The sequence below is a fragment of the Lissotriton helveticus genome, chromosome 1_1, assembly GCF_964261635.1.
Source record: "Lissotriton helveticus chromosome 1_1, aLisHel1.1, whole genome shotgun sequence".
Lineage (NCBI taxonomy): Eukaryota > Metazoa > Chordata > Amphibia > Caudata > Salamandridae > Lissotriton > Lissotriton helveticus.
In genome coordinates, this window is record NC_136057.1 from 2,095,389,493 (window position 1) to 2,095,412,729 (window position 23,237).

Consider the following 23,237-nt stretch of genomic DNA (forward strand, 5'->3'; position numbering starts at 1 on the left):
AGTTGGCTTCCAGAAAAATTTGGTTTGGGATTTTATATCTGACCTTATGAATTCTCACCTCATTAAATGGTCCAATGAGTCTTTATTTGATCTCCTTCATCTAAAACACATTCTTTTGTATGCCCCTTGACTGGCTATTGCGTGTTTTGGCAGTCCAAATTCCAGGCAGATTTGGGCCTGTGAAGAGTTCCTGGCTAACCAATACATGTGTCTATATATTTTATTTATATTTGTATACAAAAATGTGACTTTTCTTCTACGGGCTTCACAACCATAAGGAATGGTGGTAAGCAGCTCTGCACTTAATATTTTCAAGATGGGCAATCCCAAATACACATGGTTTTGAGTTGAATAACTATGATTGTGCCTAAAAAGTGCCACGATTATCTAAAAGGACTTCCTGGTATTCACATTCCGATTACTTTGCTATGATTTGAGCCTTGTGCATTTTTATTCATTTTTTACCAAAATTACTACTTTTGTTTCGGTAAAATTAATTTCTAACGTGTTGGTTATAGCATAGTCATTTAATACTGTAAGTAATTTCTGAATACCCATGTTTTATTTGCTTCTTAGCAGATAATGATCTGCATACACTAGGCTTGAAATCAACTTCCGACTAATCCTTGCGGTGGATACACATTTACCTGGTCTAGATCTTGCAGACGGTATGCTAGACACGGCCTGAATAATAACAGAGAAAGGAAGCATACCTGTTTAAGACTAGTCTTTGAAAAAACCTTTTTTGATACTGAGTGAGTTTCACTGATCTTGCAATTGAATACCCTTCAGCAGATCTGAAGGAATATCCCAGCAGGAGAGGTTTGGCCAAGGGGTTTCTCTTGGAACTCCATCGAATGTGGATGTAAAATCCACAAAACGGGACTATAATAAGGACTGTTTCCAAAGCTCTTATCCATGATTACTGAAAGAGCCATAAGGTTTGCAGTGGTTCCCATGCCTTGGTGAAAGGATGTTTGGTAAACAGGTATTATCTTCTGGTCAGTTCTCCAGGTCTTGAAGCAATTATACTGCAAAGGATGTTGGTTTTATATCTAAGAGTGCAATAGATTTCTGGGTTTGCTTAATTACCTCATTTGAAAATGGGATAGATGGTCGCCCCCCCTCCAAGTGTCTGGCACTTCCTTGGTTTATAAACTGTAATTATGAAGCAAAATAACATTTCTTGTCACAAGTCGGGGTTGGTTTTAAATATGGCTTGGGGAAGGCCATTTGGCCTGGGAGCACCATCTGAAGAACTTTTTGAAATTGTATTTATGACGCTGTGCGCTGTTATAGACAACAAGATTAATGCCGTGGAGCTCGGCTGCTTCTGAACTTGTTTTGTCAGTGAAGCTCGCAAGAACTGTCAGAGCGTGAAGTTTTATATAAGTAGTTGGAGTGTCTTCTGCCGTGTAAACTTTTTACCATGTTGTGTCTGTAAGAAGTGGACCCAAGTTGTTTCTGGGATATTGTCATTGTTTACTGTGAGCAGCCCTTTTCAAGTTGATTTACTGTTCGACAAAATTCCTTACCGTTTTTACCCTTACTTCCAAACATCAATTGAGCCTAAAATTGGTCATGAAGATGTTTCTTTGCAGCCCAAACTACCTTTTCATTTCGTCTTCACTCCACTTTTTTTAAATTTGAAACGTGTCTAAAAGCTTCGTCTTCAGATTTTTTAGGTTACGATTTATCGCTTTTATCCACTCGGAGAGGATCGGCAAATCTGTCTCTTCTCTTCTCTTCTGGCTCTTATTGGACTAATTTGAAGGACCTTTTCAGTATTTTTAGGAACGGACTTTAAAAGTAGCTTTTCAACAAATTGCTCCCGCTGTTGTGCACGATTGCCAGAATTGTTATGGCAATTTTCTACTAGAAGAGCGCAACTCGCCTCAATATCACGTGCCAGTAATCCATTCCATTTTAATTTCTTTTGGTAAGCGGATTGAAGCTCGACAGCTAAAATATTGTTTTTTCGTGAAAAGGGGTATGATTTGTTAACTTAATGGCTTGTAGAAGATAGTTAGTTGCTTTCAGAAGGCAGATCGAATCGGAAGTTTGCAAGGTGTTTGAACAAGGGCAGGCTATCCGCTGTGTAACCTCGGATGGAGTTAGTCTCTGCAGAAGTGTATCTATGCAAGCAGGTGGTTGGTACTCTGCAAACCTTCCATTAAGAGCTCTTAAACCAGCTGCATTACACAGAGTTAAGCTACTCTCTCCTAATTTGTTACATTTTTTGAGTGAGGGTAAAGCCTGGTGACGCTCTGTCACTAGTGGTTGGGTTACATTACAGATATTAATTTCCACATCACATATATATATATACTCGATTTTTGACTTACACGTAAGACTGACTATAGTTATATGTGTTCCCGTTAAGTTAGAGATAGTTAATGTAGGCCTCAGTTCAAATGACATATGCTAACATATCAATGTATTTTTGGCTGCTGTAATTCTGTCGTTTTTTCTTTAGTTTCAGGAGTCACAGTAGTTTGAGCTACTTAAATGTTGTAACTGTTTTGGTTTCTGTTAGACTAGATTATCATTATGTGTTTCACAGAGAGCGAATAGTGAATTTCCACACATGTGCTTGGGGCAAGCTGACTGCGCTGTATCACCCTGTTATGAAATTTGACGGCCATGCAGCTGAAAACCTCCATTGCGCGATGACTGGGAAGAAGATGGCAAATGATTTACTGCAAACTGTGCGATTCTGATTGGTTCTCTCCCTCAGAATTGCGGAGAGTGTTGCAAATGGTCGAGCATTGTATGTTTTAAATTTGCATTACTAAGCTAGTTAGATTCAGATGCCCCTTTCCATTGTCCTGAAATTAGCTGTCTTATCTTGTCTCTGATCAAAGAGTTAGACACTTGGGCAAACCCCTTCTCATTTACTCGACTGAGGGGCAGATGTATCAAAATTCTATTTTGCGATTCCTAAATAGCGATTTTTAAGGAATCGCTATTTAGAAATCCCAAAATGGAATGTATGAAAAAAATCGGAATTTCTTTGCGATTCCTTAATCTTCCTTATTTGCGAATTCGCATTTTGCGAATTCGCAAATAAGGAACCATCAGCCTGATTCATCAAGCTAAATTGCGATCGCAATAGCTGCAAAAAAAGCAAATGCGATCGCAATTCACCAAAAAGGTATTCATGGAAAAAAAAGTGCGAAATTGCTAAGACATAATTGCGAATTCGCAATCTAAATCGCAGAATCCTGGTTGTAGCCCAATAGCGAGTTAGGAAATGCAAGAAACCACGGAACCTGCGAATAAGTATGCGAAATAGCCATACAATCGCAATCGGTATTCATGAATAATCGCAATATGCGAAAAACCCAAAAAACGCTGTTTGCGAGGCGCAATTTAAGGACAACTCAAAGCAGGTGGTAACCATCAAAGTGAAAAAAAATGTTTTTGAAAAACCGTTACCCAATCAGCAACAGGTCTGACCAAACACACTTAAGGAGCTGCAGCAGCAGCATTAGGACTCTCACAATGCCAGGACTGTACATGGTGGTCAGGCGGCGAAGGCTACAGCGAGCTGCACGGATCAGACGCAGGATCCAGGAGAGGATATTCCGGCTGCGGGTCACCCTGCTGGGCCAAACCATAGAGCAAATATATACCAAGTACCGCCTGAATGGGCCAATGATTATCAAGCTAATCCAGGACCTGGACCCCCTGATGCAGCACCCAACAAGGAGGACCAATTCCGTGCCCACACATGTGCAGGTATTGTGCAGCCTGCACCTTCTGGCCTCCGGAAGTTTCCTGGGGATAGTTGCCGCTGCTGGGGGTATATCCCAGCCCACCATGTCCCGCTGCCTTAGGAGTTTCCTAGATGCAATGCTGACCCAGCTACACCAGCACATAAAATTCCCCACCAGCCAACAGGACTTGGATGAGACCAAGCATCAATTCTACAATGTTGCACAATTTCCACAAGTGATAGAATGCATTGACTGTACCCACGTCCCCATCTGCCCACCTGCACAAACCAAATACATGTACCGCAACCGCAAGTCCTACCACTCCCTCAACATCCAGATGGTGTGCAACGCCAAGAATTACATCACGGACATCGTGGCACAGTACCCGGGGAGCACACATGACTCATTCATATTCCTGCACTGCGGCCTCCACATACGACTGGCCAGGGGAGACTTTGGTGAAGGACACCTACTTGGTAAGTACACTTGCCCCACAATGTTACACTGTGATGAAGTAGCTGCGCTGCACAGGCACTCACACTCTGCTCCTCTCATTCAGGTGACAGTGGCTACGCTCTCTGTGAATACCTCCTCACCCCATACCTCAACCCTGCTACACCACAGCAACGACGATACAATGTAGCGCACATACGCACAAGGAACTGCATTGAGAGGACATTTGGGCTACTTAAGAGCAGATTCCGCATACTCCACAAGACTGGTGGGGAAATGTACTACAGTCCTGATGTCTGCTGCCGCATTGTGGCAGTGTGTGCAATACTACACAACATTGCTACCAAGCGCCGGATTCCTGTAGAGATATCTGGCAGTGAGTCGGAAGGGGACGACCGGCCACCTGCACATGCGCGTCATGGACGCGGGGAACATCCAGCTGAAGGACACAGACGGCGCAACCACATCACAATGAACTGTTTCTAGGTCACCCACTCCCCTCACCCAACACTTCACAATGACAATGGAAATAATGACAGGAGTCCGATGTTCAATGCTTGAATAAATATTATTTTTGATTGCACAATAATATGGAATAACTGTTATGCTTTACATGTGATGAGTATTGCGCCATACTGCTCACTGTTGTAGACACGGCATGCTTATGTCAGCAGCATGTCCCTGCCCATGGATTGAAATGTCATGTGCGACTCCGGCGCGCAGCACCCAGTCGCCTCTCAGGCTCCTCCTCCCGCAGGGCACGCGATCCCACACTGGGCCTACTGCTGCGGCGTAGGACACCGACCTGTGTTGCAGACAGGCTGCTGACACTCGATGTCCCCTCGCTTGTGTCATCCCCCCCAGCATTGGCTGGGCCATTTGGTTGTAGGGCCAGAACAGCAGTGGTCACATGCTCAAGTACACGTGCCACGTCCTCGCTGCATTGTACCATCTGCAGCTGCATTGCCTACCAGACACCGACGGGACAGCTGGGAGGTGGCATTTCCTATCACGTAGTTGGAACGCGTGTAGGCCGTGAGGCGCGTCAGTAGCTGGCGGTGGCGGCGGCGGGCAATGTTGCGCTGGCTGATGATGGCCGCTGTGTTTGCCTCCATGGCAGTTGTCATCTGGTCAATTCGATCAGACACATTGGCAACATTTCTGCCTATGTTGTGGAGCTGCATTTGTATGGCACCTTGGCGTCGTGCCTGCAATTGGTGCACGTGCAGCATGCGGCGCTCAATACTGAGCCCTGGCACACGCGCAGCCATCGCCCTCCTGCCGGTGTGTGCTGTACTCTGCTGTGGCTCCCTGACATGCCTGCTGTGCTGGCTGGTCACAGTAGGTGTGCGCTGTGTTGCAGGTCTAGCAGCACCTGATGTTGATGGTGCCACTGGGATGGGTCTTGCAGCTGGCACTGGTGCTGTGCCTGATGGAGCTGGCATTGCTGGTGGTGGTCTTGCAGCTGGCACTGGTGCTGTGCCTGATGGAGCTGGCATTGCTGGTGGTGGTCTTGCAGCTGGCACTGGTGCTGTGCCTGATGGAGCTGGCGTTGCTGGTGGTCGTCTGCATGGTGGCACTTGTGCTTTGCCTGATGGAGCTGGTTGTGTGGATGTTTGCTCCTCCTCACCCTCAGGCTCCTCTGATGCCTCATCTATCTGTAGCCTCTCGCTGTCACTGCTGGTGTTTTCTGCACCACCTGTGATTGGTAAGTGGATGTAGAATAATTGCATGTATCTTTGACATGTGCAGTTGGTACATGCATGCTGGCTACCATTCCCTGACTGATTGTTGCATTGCGGACATTGGGACATGTCTGGCTGCATTGGAGTGTTTGTAAGTTGTGGGCGGACTACATGTCCTACAATGCAATAGGGCATGTTCTGATGTGCATGGGCTGCATGACTGGGGTTGATCATGGGAGTCTATAGGGTCATGGCCATTGTTAGGGGACAGGTCGCAGTCGCATGCCACTTACCTTGGCTGTCTTGGGTGGGTCGGGATGTGTCCAGAGGGATAACACCAACACATGCCTCACGCTGCAATGTGTCCTCCACACGATCCTCCAAGGGGGTGTTGGGAGGGACTGTTGGATCTCCCCCTCCAGTGCCAAGGCTCTCACCCAGCCTCTCAGCCACCCTCTCCTTGGCACGACCTCGGAGGTCGTACCACATCTTTTTGAGGTCGTCTATGGACCGCTGTGTTACTCCCTCTGCGTTGACTCTGGCGCGGATGCGCTGCCACAGTCGCCGTTTCTCGGCCTCAGGCACCCTCCTGGAGTCCATACCAAAAAGTTTGTTGTGGTCATGGCAGACTCCATCAATTAGATGCTCCAGCTCCTGCTTTGAAAATTTAATATTGCGCTTGCGCCCGGTGTCAGTGGGCCCTGCTGCTGCCCCCTGTGGCATAGCTCCAGTCTTTAATGTCCAAAATATCGAAGTCTGGAGGTGTTTTGAGGGGAGCTCTGTGTGCTGCTGCTTCAATCTCTGCCTCAGTGTTCTCAATGGGGGTGGGAACTGCCTGCTTCCTGGTTGTGATGTCATCACTGTGCTCGAAATGCGATTTCCCGTTTTTGCGATCTCGCTATTGGCGAGATCGCAATTCCTCGCTATTAGCGAAATCGCTATTCCTACACGGAAATGGACGGATTTTGCGATTTTTCTGAGAAATTGTAAAATCGCTATCGCCTTTAGCGGACGGTTGCGATTCGCTTTCTTTACTCGCATTTTTTGATGAATCCCGTTTTTCTAGTCCTTAATAGCGATTCCTTAATAATCGCTATTAAGGACTCGCTAATCGGGACTTTGATGAATCAGGCTGCATTTCCCATGCATTCCTATGGGCCAGGAGGCCCATAGGAATGATTGTGAAGTAATTCTCAAATTGCGAATTCGCAATTTGCTAATCGCAATTTGAGAATTATTTCAAGGGTGCAGGGGTGTCTGTAAGACACCCTGCTGCACCCCTGAAATGTACATGTGTGTGTGCATATGGCGCACATACATGCCACATGGGCATGTGTGTGCGTCACATGCCACCTTTAAAAATGCAAAATTGTGCGTTTGTTGAGGACTTCGCAAATTACCATCAACTACAAGTTGGTGGTAATTTGCGATTCCTTAACCAAAATTCTCAATAGATAAATGATTCATACATATCATTTAAGGAATCGCAAAATTAGCGATTCCTTAAATGCTATGACAAATTTAGGAATCGCAAATCTTTGAGATTACTTAATTTGCGAATTTTTGATACATTAAAAAAATGCAAAAAGACCATTTGCGAGTCGCAAAACGCTTGATACATCTGCCCCTGAATCTTTAATTGATTGTGCTTTTTAGAGGCTTTATTTTCTGACACATTCTGCTCCTTTTTTCAACTCCTTCGACAACTTAGCTTAGCATAGTAGTAGACGTCTCTTCATGGGATGTTGAACCTACTTGATTTAATTATGACAACTTTAAACTATTTGACTTTGTATTTGATATTTTGAATTGCCTTGAAGTATACCAACCAACATATTAAGATGATGATTATAGGTTTATAATTGATTTTAATGATTCGAATTTGCAACTTTCCTAATCTCTCATAAACCTTTATGGTCATCCTTGTGAGGCCTAATGTGCTTCACTGTAATTGATGTATTGCTGATTTGTTGATCTCAAACCTCAGCTTGGAAAAAAAAGTACCATCTGCTCGAGTGCAGCTTGTACTTGAGTTTGCACCAATAATCAGCACAGTGCAAATCCCTCAAACGCTCCAACATGACTGATCAAGGATTTTTCCAGAAAAGGTCTTACTGGTAGGTTTGTTCATCATAATGGAAAGATGCAAATAAGTTTGAATTAAAGTCCCTCGATTGTATCATAAAAGATTCATTGTAATCATGTTTTAGATCCTTAATTAGCATATGTAACTTCTCCCCTGTTTGAAGCTTCAGATTATTAGCAGATCACCCTTTTTGTATATTGGGTGCAGGATGGAGCCGTTCTATGAATCCGGAATGAATGCCCATACCCGTGTTGAGGGCAACTGTTGAGAGGCTGACTACAAGTCAAAAGGAGGGGCGGAGAGACCGCCTAAGGCACCCTGATTGGTGCCCACGTGTATTATGCATTATTCCATTTCTGCATAACAGAGTACCTGATTAGAGTATTACGCATTGCATTATTTCTGCATAAAAAATTACCTGATTAGTGTATGACGCATGGCATTATTTCAGCATAACGAACTACCTGATTGTCGTATGACGCATTGCAATGTTTCTGCATAACAAACTACCTGATTAGCGTATTACCCATTGCATTTTTCCTGCAGAACGACGTACCTGGTTGTTGTATTACGCATTGCATTATTCTTACCTTGCAAAGTGGCTGATTATTGCCTTACGCATTGCATTCTTTTTACATTGCAGTGTGTCTGATCGCTGCATTATGCCTTGCATTATTTTTACATTGCAAAAGTGCCTGATTCTAGCATTACTAACTGTATATAATGATATTAGGGTTACAGGAGAATGTTTAGAAGTGCTCATTAATATAGCCAGAACTTATAAGGGCTGGCTGGCCTAACAACCGGCTAGGGGAAGTAGTACACAAACTCATATGTTGGATTTATATTGTGTGGTCTTATCATATATCTTTTTATATAAAATGTATACTAGTTTTTATAAAACCCGTGTGGAGTCTATTTGTGGTGTCCTCATTGGGTTGCTGTCAGCGTGGTTGCCAATACTTTACACATTTGCCTTGAAGTTAAACCTGGCTGCTCATGCTACCAAGGGGGTGAGTGGGGCTATCTCAGAAGGTGACCTATTTGGCCTAAGGCCAACCAGGGATCACGGGTCTAACAATCTCTGACACAACATAACCTCTCTGTCTTATCTTACATCGGCGCACCTAATGTCAGTGAAATTCCAAAACTACAGCTAGATATGCCAAAAAGAATCTACACTAACTGAGTGGTCCAACAGTATTGATATGCAAAACACCATCACAGGTTATTCAAAGAATGGGGAATACTCATCAATAAGCCAGCGACCGAAAAATATCCTCATGTGCCATAACAGAAGCAATATTCCCTGGTACAACATAAAGCAGAAAGCAGTATACTGAGAGGATTAAAACAAAGGAATCCCTTGCCTTTGAAAAAGGATCACAGGACAATTGACTGGTGGCACAGGGACAGCCACTCCACCAAGGCACCAAGGAACCTATAGCACATACAAGCTCGGAAATGTCTGACTGGGCATGGCTTTCAGATGGGTGGTTGAACCCCTAGCACGGATGGTAAAAATACAAAGCTCTCAAGAACCATGATGATCATAAGCTGGAACGTGGCAAGTTTGTCTTCCGTAACGGCAAATACAAACACTCTGCAGTACTTATACACTGGAGACATACTATGTCTGCAAGAAACGTGGTTGAATAAGCCTATCTCCATTTCAAGGTTTCAAACAATTCACACTGTGGTCAACAAAATAAATCTCTTTGGAAGACCCATGGGTGGACTTTCAGTATATATGAACCAAGGCTTGCAGGCAAAAGTAAAAGTTTGAAACTACTCTTCTTGGGAAGTGCAGGTGGTCAGTATAAATGTTCTGGTACTAGAGGGAAGTTCTTCCTCCATTATGTTCATAAACCTGTATGTGAATCCGCACAGGGATGTAAATATGGCCAATGTCAGGAACATCACAGAGCTGATTAAAGCAACTCTCTACAAGCATCCAAGGCACAAGTGCACAGTAGCCGTAGACTTCAACATAAAATACTTCTGCCAACGAATTGGGGGAACTGTTCCCGGAACATCACTGAAGCTTGTCTAAGTGAATATTGTCCAGTTGAAAAGGCACAAAGGAGGTCAAAAAATGCTTACCTTCAAAAATATTTCAACACTGGACTGGGTTTTCTTAAGCAAGAATTTGCTAAAGTGGTGCATCAGCTATCAGGTCTAAACAAGAACAGTAAGCGACCACCATCCTATATCAATAGTGGTTAACATGAGTGCGATGACATGCAGGACCCACAAGCCGGCTGGTCATCCACTTCCAAACAATGTTGGCCCAATAATTAAGAGAGTCATATGGGGCCAAGCCTGCATGGCCAAGTACTCATGTTGGAAATTAGTCTACTCCTTTCCGACTATGGGAGACAAAGCATATGTGGTTAAGAAACATTGGGAGCAAATAGTAAAAACAACTCCACAAAACACTAATAGCACAAAACCTGAGCAATCGGCAAATCATGCCCACAAGAGGGAGGTAGTTTCCTCCTCACGAGAACAGAGAGTTTATGGAGAGCAATCAGAAGTGCCTCATGTGGAACTGCTGTATAAAAGAGCGAAAATTATGAAAACGGAAAGCAAGATAAAGAGGCCAGAAGACAACGCAAACAAATACTTTGGAACCTAAAACAAACAGAGGAGGAATGGAAACACATATATGCCTAGCTGCCACCAAAAAAAAACAGGGAATGTTGGGGTTGTCAATGGTCTGGTGAATAGAACTGTCAGTAAAGAGAGTGCCGTCTCTATTGAGGAATGTTTGGCCCACGTACAAAAACTATACGTGGACCCTGATAAAAACAAGGGATACCAATAAGCATTTACTGGCTCATGCCCTAAAAAAGCCTAGAAGATAGCTCCATGCTAGTCTCCGAAAAGGAGATGTTAAGCATCCTGAAAAGTATTCAGGAAGAAGGGGCCCTGGTCCAAACAACCTTTCTAAGAACGCCTTTCAGGAAGATCTGGCATTTTGGGCACCCCACATTGTTAGCCTGTACAATAAATGTGTTCTATGGGCATCCATTCTGGATTCATGGAACGGCTCCATCCTGCACCAAATACACAAAAAGGGTGATCTGCTAATAACCCTATTGAATGTTGATGGCAAGGCCTTTGCAAAAAAGGTTCTTCTACATGAGCTGGAGGACTGGATCAATCAAAAAAATCTAATCATACCAAACTATCAGACGGGCTTCCGGCCAGACTCTTCTACTATGGACAACGTGTTTGCTCTCTCCTATCAGAGCGCAAAGGCTACTCCTGCTGGCAATTAGAACTTTGTACACGTACACATGGGTGCTAATTAAAATAACGCAGACCCATACAAGTGAAAACATTTACACCAATAGAAGGCTTAAGCAGGGCTGTGTCAACGCTCCCACCTTGCTTAGTTCATTTATACCACTGACTTAAGTGGGGAGTTGCTGAAAGGGAATATGGGGGAAAAATCCTTTACAACGCAACTTTTACCACGCAGTGCCTTTACGATGCAACTTTTACAACGCAAACCATTAGAACGCATTGCGCTGGGGGGCGCTCTAGGATAGGGAATAGATTCAATTTACTATCCAACACCTTCCCTACTATCCACGGGGACTGGAGTTGGAATAGTAAATTAAACTATTCACTATCCAGCACCCCTAAGCACTATGCGTTCTAAAGGCATGCATTGTAAAAACTGCGTTGTAAAGGCATGCATGGTAAAAGCATGCCTTGTAATGTCATACATCCGAATATGGGCCAGATGTAGGAAGGCCATTGCCGGTCGGTAACGGCCTAAATCGGCCGTTACCGACCGGTAATAGGCTTTTGTTAAGTAGGGGGCCAATTTACAGATTCAATAAATACTGAATCGGTAAATACCGATTCGGTATTTACAGAATCATCATTTACCGATTCGGTATTTACTGAATCGGTAAATGACATGTAGGAAGCACTTTAAACAGTGCTCATGTGCTTTAAGGATTCGTTATTTACCACCAACTATTAGTTGGTGGTAAATAAGGAATACCTTAGAAAATGCAAATCAATGCATTTTCAACTGTGCCATGTGGCAGACATACATGCCCTTAGGGCATGTATGTGTGCCACATGTGCACACAAGCACTAATCAGGGGTGCAACAGGGTGTCAAAGTGACACCCTGCCACCCTTGACTCTCCCTATTTTACCGAATCAGTATTTACCGATTCGGTAATTGACATTCATTCCTATGGGCCTCGAGGCCCATAGGAATGAATGGCAATTACCGAAATGGTAAATAGCGATTCGGTAATTACCGAATCTTAACGAATCGGTAATTTTTACTGATTTTTTTATCTACATAGCAATTACCGATTCGAAAATACCGAATCGGTAAAATTCGGTATTTTCGAATCGGTAATTTACAATTACCTACTTCTAGCCCCTATATTCCCACTTAAATTAGGTCAGAGGAAACTTCCCATCATACAGTATGCTGATGATCTGGTGATATTGGATCAAATCAGCATTAGGATGAAGAGGGCTTTGGCTTTGGGCATACACTAGATGGTTAGGACTACCGCGTGCCCTCTGCTGTCTTTGGGTAAGTTTGACCTCCGTACTCTCTTTAATGGTCAGTGCTCGTGCAAGAGGCTGATCCAGCATTTTGCAATTGTTGATAGATTTATGCTGTTTTAGACACCTTTCAACTCAGGCGATTTAGCAGCAGGTACATCCCTTTTATCTTGGGCTATGTTTGAGTTTCTCTAATTCTTGGGGTTTGTCATCGCTTAGAGCTTGTCCCCTCCCTAAAACATAGTTGTTTTTTGGTTAGTCTCCACTTCAGCCTCTAGGGTATGACTCTCAGCCAGCACTTGGCTTATTATTAACTGTCCACCTCTTAATATTGTTTTGCCCTGTCCATTTACGGAGACTGACTGCTTTGGCATAATTAGTCCAGCATTTCTTCTTTGTTTAGAACGTGACTGACCTCATCTTCACACGTGTGCAATCCTCTCCATTAACCCTCCAGAAACTGAGAAACTAATCATTTGACACTCATTGCCTACTTACCATTTTTATGTTGGTTGATTTGTGCGATACAAAGATTGCTGTTTTTTTCTTAAAAATGTATATTGTTATGTAATGAGATCCTGAGTTTATGGGATGTATGAGTATGTTTGGGTTGTGTCTGAATGTTTGAAATGAGAGAATGTGTGTGTGCCTATGATGAGCCTCGATGTATCTGATTTTCAATTCTTTTTGTTGTATTGTGTTCCTATTAACTTGATACCATGATATAAATAAATTATATATTTTCCATAGACTAGAGTCTCTACATATATTGGGAAGAACTTGCTTGTTTGGGTATGTTCTAACATATTAGTGACTTCGAGCATTCTATAAATTATTTTCTGACAGATTGGGTCTTTTTTACTGTACTGTTTTTCCCCTGTACTTTCAGCTTGCCATTTGCTTCAGGGGCCCCTTCAGTGTGAGTGGTTGCATACTCCACGTATACAACACAAAGAATGCTCTGCACGCAAATGCTTCCAAAACTAAAGTCCTGATTTTTGGCCAAAGATGCAAGGAGCATCAATTGAAATGGCTACTGGGCCCTTTAAAGATAGCATACACATGAAAATGATGAACGGAGTGCTGAAACTTTTCAGACACTCACCCCCAGTCACAGATCTGGGTTGAATCCATTATCATTCTTTAGCTCACTTTGTAACCTCAGTTCAGACCCAGCTATATGCAAATCAGTCTTGACCCTGTGCCTCATGGGAACAGTCCAGCCTGAACTGTCAAGCCAGGTCTTCCCTGAACCGTAAACAAGCATCCTGGGGCCGGTTTCTAGGCAACACTCTTCTTCAGCCAGGCCAGCTTGCATCCAGTGGCAAAGTGAGCAAGGGACCCACATCTGGGCATACCCTGCCAACTTAGGGCGAACAAAGCAAACACATGGAGATGATGAACGGAACGCTGAAACTTTTTAGACACTAACCCCAGTCACAGATATGTGTTGAATCCATCATCATTCTTTAGCTCACTTTATCACCTCAGTTCAGACCCAGCAATATGCAAATCAGTCTTGACCCTGTACCTCATGGGAACAGTCCATGCCGGAAAGCCAAGCCAGGTCTTCCCTGAACCAGAAACAAGCATCCTGGGACCGGTTTCTGGGTTACACCCTTCATCAGCCAGGCAAGTTTGAATCCAGTGCCAAATTCAGCAAGGGACCCAGGCCTGGGCATAACCTGCCAACTTAGGGCGAACAAAGCAAACAAATGGAGATGATGAACGGAGCGCTGGAACTTTTCAAACACTCACCCCCAGTCAGGAAAGACATGGATTGGCAGTTCACGCTGGACTGTTCCCATGAGGCACAGGGTCAAGACTGATTTGCATATAGCTGTGTCTAAACTGTGGTGACAAAGTGAGCTAAAGAACAAGGATTGGTTTCAACCCAGATCTGTGACGGGGGTGAGTGTTTGGAATATTCAGCACTCCGTCCATCATCTCCTTGTGTTTGCTTTGTTCGCCCTTTAAAGATAAACACAACCACCAAATAAAGCCATCTGGGCATTTGCGTGTCAGACACTGGTAAACATTTGTGGAAGGCCACAGTAGTGACAGAAAAAGCAGCTAATATCACTTATGCTCCATCCAAACTATATCATAAATTACAGAGCCACTCGACAGAAGCCATCCGAAAAGCCATAAGGACGAAATTGCCACCTGCAATAAGCTACGTCCTGCTTGCCTTCCCCAGCAGGCACACCAAGCCATTACAGCGTTGCCGTACAGCAGCATACAGGAAAATATTTAACATCCCTAAAACTCCCAGCTCGCAATGATTCGTCTTGATCTCTACCTGGTGAAAATAGATATTGAATCTAAAAAGAACAAAATTAAGTTCTATCAGAGGAGATCAGGGTAGATCCAAAGTCGTTGCGAGGTGCTCTGAACATCATATTTCTAGAAATAAAAAGTAGCTGGACAAAGATTCTCGGCAGCACTAGAGACACAATAAACCTGACTCCAATTTATTCAATAGATTCAACTACAACTTTTGAGGATATAACCCCTTGGCCACGGAGGTAATTCCGCCACAGCTCTGAGGGGAGGGGGGGCCGTGCGGCGCCGCCATGCTTGTGACGGAACCACTCCGTCACGAGCCACGGGTGCGCTGTGCTTGTGACGGAGTGGTTCCGTCACGACCCAGCCGGCTTAATAAAACTGCAGCGCAGGCGCGGAATTCCTGCAGCGTGGGCGGGGCAGCCGCACTGTGACGGAACCACTCCGTCACCAGCACAGCGCGTCCGTGGCTCGTGACGGAGTGGTTCCGTCACGAGCTCGGAAGGAGTTAAGGAGAACTCTAAAAAAGCAAGGCAAGCAAGCTTCAAGAGACTACGTCATAAAATAAATCAGAAATATTTCAGTAGCAGCAGGTCTTGATACATCACATGAACATGAGCTCTACTCCTGCCAACCATATCTGAAAGCAGTCTTGGGTAGACAAGCGCCAAAAAAACATACCATTGACCAATCTCCTAACAACGCCTGTATGGGAATATAGGACCACTGGAAGAGACCCTCACCTGGGCATGGCCAGTGCAGGCTGCGCCAATATCACCCTGAATCTGCTGGGCACATTGTATCCTTTTGCTTGGGTTTGCTACCCCAAAGGCAAATGTACAAAAAGCCAATTTTCCTGCAAAATGGGATAAGAACATGCAAAGAGGCATTGGCATACATTTATCATACAGTTGTACCAAAGGAACAAGAAGAAATTGGCAAATTGTTCTCAGAAGCTGGGAGGCTCCTGCGAGATGCCAGCCGACCTATTTGGACTGTCATGTGAGAACATGGAGCCTGAACTGGGGCCAGCATTGCCTAGAATATCCTGATTAAGATTAGATAACTGGGCATTTCGACAGTTGATGGTCAAGCATTTTTTCTTTTTATTGTACTAGCACGTGACATTTGTAAGCACTGTTTCAACACTGCCAGATTGGATTTAGATAACAGGCTACTTTCAGTGCCAAGTACACTCATTGATGGCATTGGCACCTTATATAACTGACTTAGAATCTGACCTCTTGCATCCAGAACATGCTAGAAATGTCCGTTGGCTTTTCGCTATTTGTTTAAGATGCCATTCCTTTTAATACTATGTTCAGTTACGCTGTGACTGCTTGTCATAACACCTAGAATATCTTGACCAAGATTAGAGAACAGTGCATTTTTCCGCCAAGCATGCTATTGCACTAGCAGGTGGCATTTTATACCACTGTTCAAGCACTGCCTGATAGGATTTAGACAACATGGAACTTCGCACTTTGGTCACCAAGTACACTTATTGAGGGCATTGGCACCAGCATGTGGCATTTTATAGAATAGCTTTAAAACCTGACCTCTTGCATCCAGAAAATGCAAGAAATGTCCATTGGCTTTCTGCTGCTTGTTTAAGATGCCATTTATTTTAATAGTAGGTTTACTAACGCTGTATTTGCTTGTCAATAATGCTCTTTGCATCTGAAGGGTACCCTTCCAGTACAAAACCTATGCTAGAATTATGGAGACACCCTTGCACCAGGGACCAAACAGTGTCTCTGTGGTGTATGGCAGCTGATTTCAGTGCCGGCGCTAGGAAGAGGGGAGGGGAGTGCCTTATTTCTGTACATTTGGCGCTCTCCTCCTTCTCCTTCTCACGGAGCGAGGCATTTACGGCTGCTGCACTGCCCTACGTGTCAACTTAGTAAATCTGGTACTGAGTTTGTAAACGTTTCTGAGCTAATGTATTATACATTATGTATATTCTGAGCTCTGTGAGTGCGCCATTACCTTCAGAAACAATCACACAGCTCCATTCTGTGCCTGGTATACTCTGGGCAAGGATTTTATCCAGTGCTTAATTTGTAGAACATGAAGTGCAGGTGCTGAAAATTTTGCCAAGGAGGCCACAGCTCACTTCTTCCTCCGGTGAGCCCAACTTTCAACACTCTCACTGCCTCGGTCTCTATCTGGCCTGTCTATGAACATTTACCAGCCAGAAACCATGCAATGTATGTTATTCTTTTTATTTTGAATTTGAACAACTAATATTGAGACCGCCACCTGCAGGGTCAGAAATTGAATCCCCGGCCCTGTGAATGAAGTGCAGGTGCTGAGCACCTGAAAGCTCCTGCTCAAATTAAGCACTGATTTTATCTGGAGGAATGGGATGCGTGAATGAGGCAGATCTGCGCCTGCCAAATGCTTAACCTGGAAAACCTTGCAGTTGTGTGTGCGCACATTAATTCACACACAAATGCATCACGTTTTGAATATGATCAAATTCCCTTTATGAATTTGTATATGCAAAAAAATATGTTTTTTCTCCATGTGCTTGTGGGTAGATGAAGAATAAAGTTTGTGAATATGGCTCTATTTGTTTATTTTATTAAAAATTAACTTTCCCAAAATGGTGTCAGTAATTGTTTTGGTAAATGTTTTAATGCAGGATTTAGTCTGTACAATCAAATTCTATGTGTGCATATTTTGCATTACAATGTCACAGTTGTACCGGAGATACGATTCACAGATCTTTGCCTTTAACAGCCCACAGTGACTTCTTGAAAACAATCATTTGCCTACCTTTATTTTGTCAATAATCTTCCCATCTTCAGGTAAGGCCGGATTAATTGCAATGACAAGATTTTCATAGCCATTGTTTTTCAGCTTCACCATGGAACACGTCACCGTGCAAAACACTTGAGTAGCCAAAAGAAAGGCAAGGCTGCAGGGTAAAAGCAACATCTTACGGCTCTCACAATACAAATATGAACAATCCAGTCTGTTTCGAAACGGTATTTATGCTGCCATTCTCTCGTTAATCAGATATTAATGTGCTTTAACATTAGACTTCGGCATCTCTGTGTCGTAAATTGAAATCAACTTAATTTCTATTGGTTGCACGTTTTGAATCAAGTTCCAAACAAGAGAGGTGAAAAATCTGCTGAAATTCGAAAGCACTTCCTTATTGTTGCAAAGGCTTCAGAAGCTGTTTGTTTCCTGAAGGATTGCAGCATGTGGCTCCGAACCTTTTGAGGGCGAGTGTTGTGAAACACTCAAGACACCGCAAGGCGCAGAGTTCAAAGAGATAGGCAAACATCTGATAAAAGAGCAGGCACGGTGGTAGCACAAAAGAGTGACTTCTCATCATTTTAGAACGACTGATCAATGAAAATCCCATTAGTCATGTCTGTAACACGTGTCATTGCATGAGGTCAGTGCCAGGCCCTTCATGTTGGCGTTAGGGCTCCACCCTGCCCCCTTTTTGAAATCCCATTTGCTTTTTTGGGAACAGTGCATCTATTTATCGAACACTGACTGTTTGTCGCTGCTACCTGTAACTTTCAGTCAGTGTTGCTTCTGACCAGGAGCATGGAAAGTCTACAATGCATCTGTGGGGATAAGGTAGGGCGCAACATTGGACAACTTTCTTGATCCCCAAATAAGCCCTGCAAGGTGCTGCATAATGATATAGGCTCTGCTTCGAGCACAGGGCTCTCTAGGCCATGCCTGGAACTAAAACAGGGGGGCAGGCCTTGTTTCCGTTCTTGCCTCTACCTTAGCCATCGTGTCCCAGGTTGGGGCGCTGTTATGACCATCGGTCTGCACGGATCCCATCACGACTTTGCCTGCCCTGTGTAGGAGAATATGTACTATGTATTTTCACACATGATTTTCAATATTTAGACTGAATTAATCCAGCTGCTTTTGATAAACGTTTCTTATAATGTATACAAGTGACGTTATTAATGTGTTTTTTAGTTAGGACAAGTTTCTTTTTTTTTAAAAAAATATCTTTATTTGGTTTTTTAAAAAAACATGCATTTTTGTGTCCCCCCTACCCCCCCCCCCCCCCTCCAGGACAGGCAATATTGATATGAATTTAGGAAATGATAAGAAAAACAGTATTTCTGTACAAGGGAAAAAGAAAGGAAAGTTAGTAATTCATAAGAGAAACAAAGAAAAAAAACATTAAGAGATTATGCTCTTCGATTAAAGTATACCAAGTTATTTAAAAATGATTTAAATATAAAGATGCTTCGATTGTCTGATATATAAGCTGTAGTGTAGCTAAGTGCTATTTTGACGCTGAGACCATTCCCTTAGAGGAAGCCAAATTTGGAGCCCTTTTGTCCGTCGCTTCCTGCCTTTTGTCTTGTATATAGCCATCTCTAATTTATATATGGCTAGCAGTCTTGCAAACAATTGTTGGAATGATGGGGCGATGGGGTCAAGCCAGGCAGAGGCTATGCAGATTCTTAAAACAGCCATTGCTATAAAAATTAATTTGTGCCCAATTATTGGATTAGTCAGATTCGTTATACCCAACATAACTGTTTCATCGGGGATGGTGATTGCTGCATTTGAAACCAGTGATAAAAAGCGTTCAATACTTAATTTCAAGGATGTTAAGCATGCACACGCAGAGAATATATGTAGACAATCAGCACTTGATAAATTGCATCTAAAACAACATGTGCCTCTCCCACTCCCCCATTTGGCTATTTTATCCGGGGTATAGTACATAAAAAAGCATATCTTGTAAAATTGAGTATGTAATTTTGTTGACATTAGAACAGATTGTGAGTAATCATATGCGAGTTTAAATTCTTCTGATGTGATATTAAGTTTGTTCTGCCACTTTTGTGTAATTTTCTGTAGATCGACCGGAAAGTGAGACAGTAAAAGAGCATACACCCCCCCAATCCTGATTTTTCTCCGGGGGTTACTTAATATATTAGCAATATCAATCTCACAAGATAGTTTATTTTCTCTATTATGTTGCGATATAAAGTCTCTTATTTGGAGATACTTGAAGAAGTCTCTCCATTCCAGGTGATATTTTTCTCGTAAATCCTCAAAGGAGTATAACCCTCCTGAGGAGATCATACATCCTATGTGGGTAATTCCCGCAACCTTCCATCTATTCATGCATGCCCCGCTAAATATTTCAGGTAGGACAGCGTTATTTTGAAGAGGGGAGTAGAAAGATATACGTCCTATACCAAGTCGTTTTCTCACAGCTTTCCATACTTTGAAAGATCCTAGGAGTGTTTTTAACCTGACTTTTTTGTGGTAACTGTCAAAAAGGTGTCTCCATAGATAACCCGTACTTTTGTGACCCAGGATTAATTGATAAATAGACGGGCAGCTGTTGCCCAGTGGTATTTCTATCCCATCAAAATAAAGAAGCTCATGGCTATATAGCAAGACTGTTGCCCAATAGTATACCTTTAAATTCGGGAGGGCGAGTCCTCCTCTTTCTTTTGGGAGCGTCAAAGATTTATAAGCACGTCGAGGTCGGGTGTAGGACCAAAGAAAGCTTGAGAAGCTTGAGAAAGCACGCTCCATTATTTTAAACCAGTAATCTGAAATTTCCAGATTATAGCTCTAAACATGTACAGGATTTTTGGGAAGTAGACCATTTTTTGTGCGTTTACCCGACCGATCAGCGATAGATGTAAATTATCAATACGGCGGAGGTCTTTTTGCATTGTATCTACTAAAGGCTTTAGATTTAAGTCCACTAGATTTTCCAGTTTGGATGTAATAGTTACCCCTAGATAAGTAGCTTTATATGTTACCCGGGAGTCTCTTAGGTCACACTTGTTGTTTAATATGATTTGTGTCTTTCCTTGGTTCAAAGCATAGCCTGCGAGTTTCCCAAAAGTTTTTGTCTCTGTTTCAATAATAGACATGGCCGAATTTGGATCAGCAGTCACTATAGCGATGTCATCGGCATAAGCTAGTGTTTTTGTTAGATATCCTTGGGTTGAGATGGGAGCTATGTCCCCGTTGCATTCCAATCGTCGGATAAAAGGATCTATGTAGATTGCGAATAGCAACGGGGAACAGGGGCATCCCTGCCTAGTGCCTCTTGTAATTGTCCGTTCTTTGGTGAGGTTGCTGTTAACCATGACCGAGGCACGGGGGTTGATATACAATTTCTGGGCAGCCCCTATGAACCCTTTTTTAAATCCCGCCCGGGACATTGCCTGCCACAGGAATGGCCGGGAGACCCTATCGAATGCCTTCTCGGCATCGAGAAGTATTAGTGCCATTGGGTCTCCTGCCACCTCAGTTTTGTCGAACAAGCTGATCACTCGTCGAGTGTGATTTGTGGTTTCCCTACCGGGGTCAAAGCCCTGCTGGGATTCAGATATGATTTTATGGATAATAGGTGAGATACGGTTAGCTAATATTTTAGAGTAAATCTTTTAATCAACATTTATTAGAGTGATAGGACAACATGATCCCATTAAATCAGTGGGTTTTTGTTTTTTGGGAAAGATGACAATTTTTGCCCTGGACCACGAAATGGGAGGTTGCCCTCATCTAAATATGTGTGTACATAGATCTAATAATATATTTTTAATTTGGTCCAGGAATACGGTATGGAATTCCAGAGGAGTAGCGTCTAACCCAGCTGCTTTCCCCCGGGGGAGATCCTTCACAGTTTTTATGACTTCTTCTAAGTTAGGGGCTACCTCCAAGTTTCCTTGATCTGCTGCATTAAGTTTGTTAAAATTATCTATTTCAAGATATTCATTAATCTTTCCTGGTTCTACTTCAACCTCTTCCTTATATAAAGTACTATAAAAGTGCCAAAATGCTTCTCTGATCTTTTCAGGGTCGGATATCCTGCCCTCTACTGGGTCCTGTATCTCCCTTATGATGCTCTGAGATGTCTGCTGTCTCATCCGTATAGCCAACTGATGGCTGACTAACTCATTAATCTCATATACTTTTTCATGGTGGGTAGTAGCTTTTTGAACCCCTTTGGTGGTATAAATATTTGTTATTGCCGCTTTGGCGATTGCCACCTGGTTTTGAACATTAGTTATTTCTTCTGTAGTGGAAGGATCTCTTGTTATCTCTTGCTGGACGCTGGACTCTCGTATACTACCGCAGGTAACCTACCATTACTCCTTCCTGGAGATATTAGCTCTTAAACCATCGTATCTGCCCTGTACTCATAGATTCTCTCCGGAGGGTGTAATACACTCCCCCTTCTGTCACACCTGTAAATCAGCTCTTCTGCCACCTGTTCCTCCTGAGAGTAGTTCTCTGAATGCCTTAATGCCATCTGGGGCCACTACGTCCAAAAAGGGATTCCTGGTAAATGCTAGGTCTCTCATTAAAAACAATATCGCGTTTCATGAGTTTGTGTCGGACAGACAACCTGAATGGATGTTCGTGACGGAAACATGGGCTTCTGAGTCTTCGGGCCACGATCTTTTATTGGCAATTCCTGAAGGCTTCAAATTGCTCAGACAGGATAGATTTAAACGTAGAGGGGGGGGACTTGCCGTTCTCTGTAAATCCTCTCTGCCCTGCACGATAAAATCTCTGTCAGTAGCCTCGGATCCGTTTGAGGCATTGTATTTTTCCATTCTAGGTGCTCCCTCGGTCTCTTTTACTGGCATTCTTATTTATAGACCTCCCGGCCCTAGAGCTGCCTTTAGCGGGGACCTTTTGAGGATTCTTGAACCTTATTTTGGCAAACCCCATTTCACCATACTAGGGGATTTGAATTTCCATTTGGAAAACTCAAGGGATACTGACACCGCTATGTTGGTGGACTCACTCGGAGCCTGTGAGTGCACCCAATTGGTGAATAGCCCGACCCATCGGGCGGGTCACATCTTAGATGGCGTATTCACTAATGACCCCAGACTTTCAGTTGGCACTCCGGTACCTTTAGTTTGGTCCGATCATTTGGCCGTACCTCTTGAATTAGAATCTGGCCCGGCAGAACTGCCTGTTCTGACCACCAGCACCAGAGGTCCGAAAAGGAGCTACAGGAACATTACCAATAAAGCCCTTGCTCCTTATATAGAGACCAGCATGTACTCGCCTTTGAGAGACGTTGACGAGGCAGCCGATGGGCTTGCTAATTCTATCACCAAGGCTGTTGATGAATTAGCCCCTGCATCTTATCGATACTCGGCACGTCTTAAACCGTCTGCCCCCTGGTTCACAGAACCACTAAGACTTTTGAGACAAAGCTGTAGAAGACAGGAGAGAAGATGGAGGAAGATTTAGGATCCTACTGAAAGGGAGGCACACAAGTGTCTGTTAAGAGAATACAAAGCTAGTGTTATCAGGGAAAAACAGGAGTTTTTCTCAAATCTCACTACCTCCCTTACCTCTTCTAGGGAACTTTTCAAGATCGTGGACTCCCTTTGCTCCCTGCAAGTGCCTGATCCAGTTGTGGGCTCACAGGAGCTGTGTAACAATATATCTGAGTTTTTCCATAATA

The 23,237-nt window shown here is 43.5% G+C and overlaps 1 protein-coding gene across 1 annotated transcript in view; it reads right to left on the reverse strand.

Moving 5' to 3' along the window:
* LOC144776547 (calcium-activated chloride channel regulator family member 3-like) overlaps positions 1–17,820 on the reverse strand; it is a 264,858-nt gene extending 247,038 nt beyond the window's left edge. Inside the window, exon 1 of the mRNA XM_078659274.1 lies at positions 17,558–17,820. Within this exon, the coding sequence (XP_078515400.1) occupies positions 17,558–17,719 (162 nt within the window). The 5' untranslated portion in view covers positions 17,720–17,820. The remainder of the gene's footprint in view (positions 1–17,557) is intronic.
* Between the last annotated feature and the right edge of the window lie 5,417 nt (positions 17,821–23,237).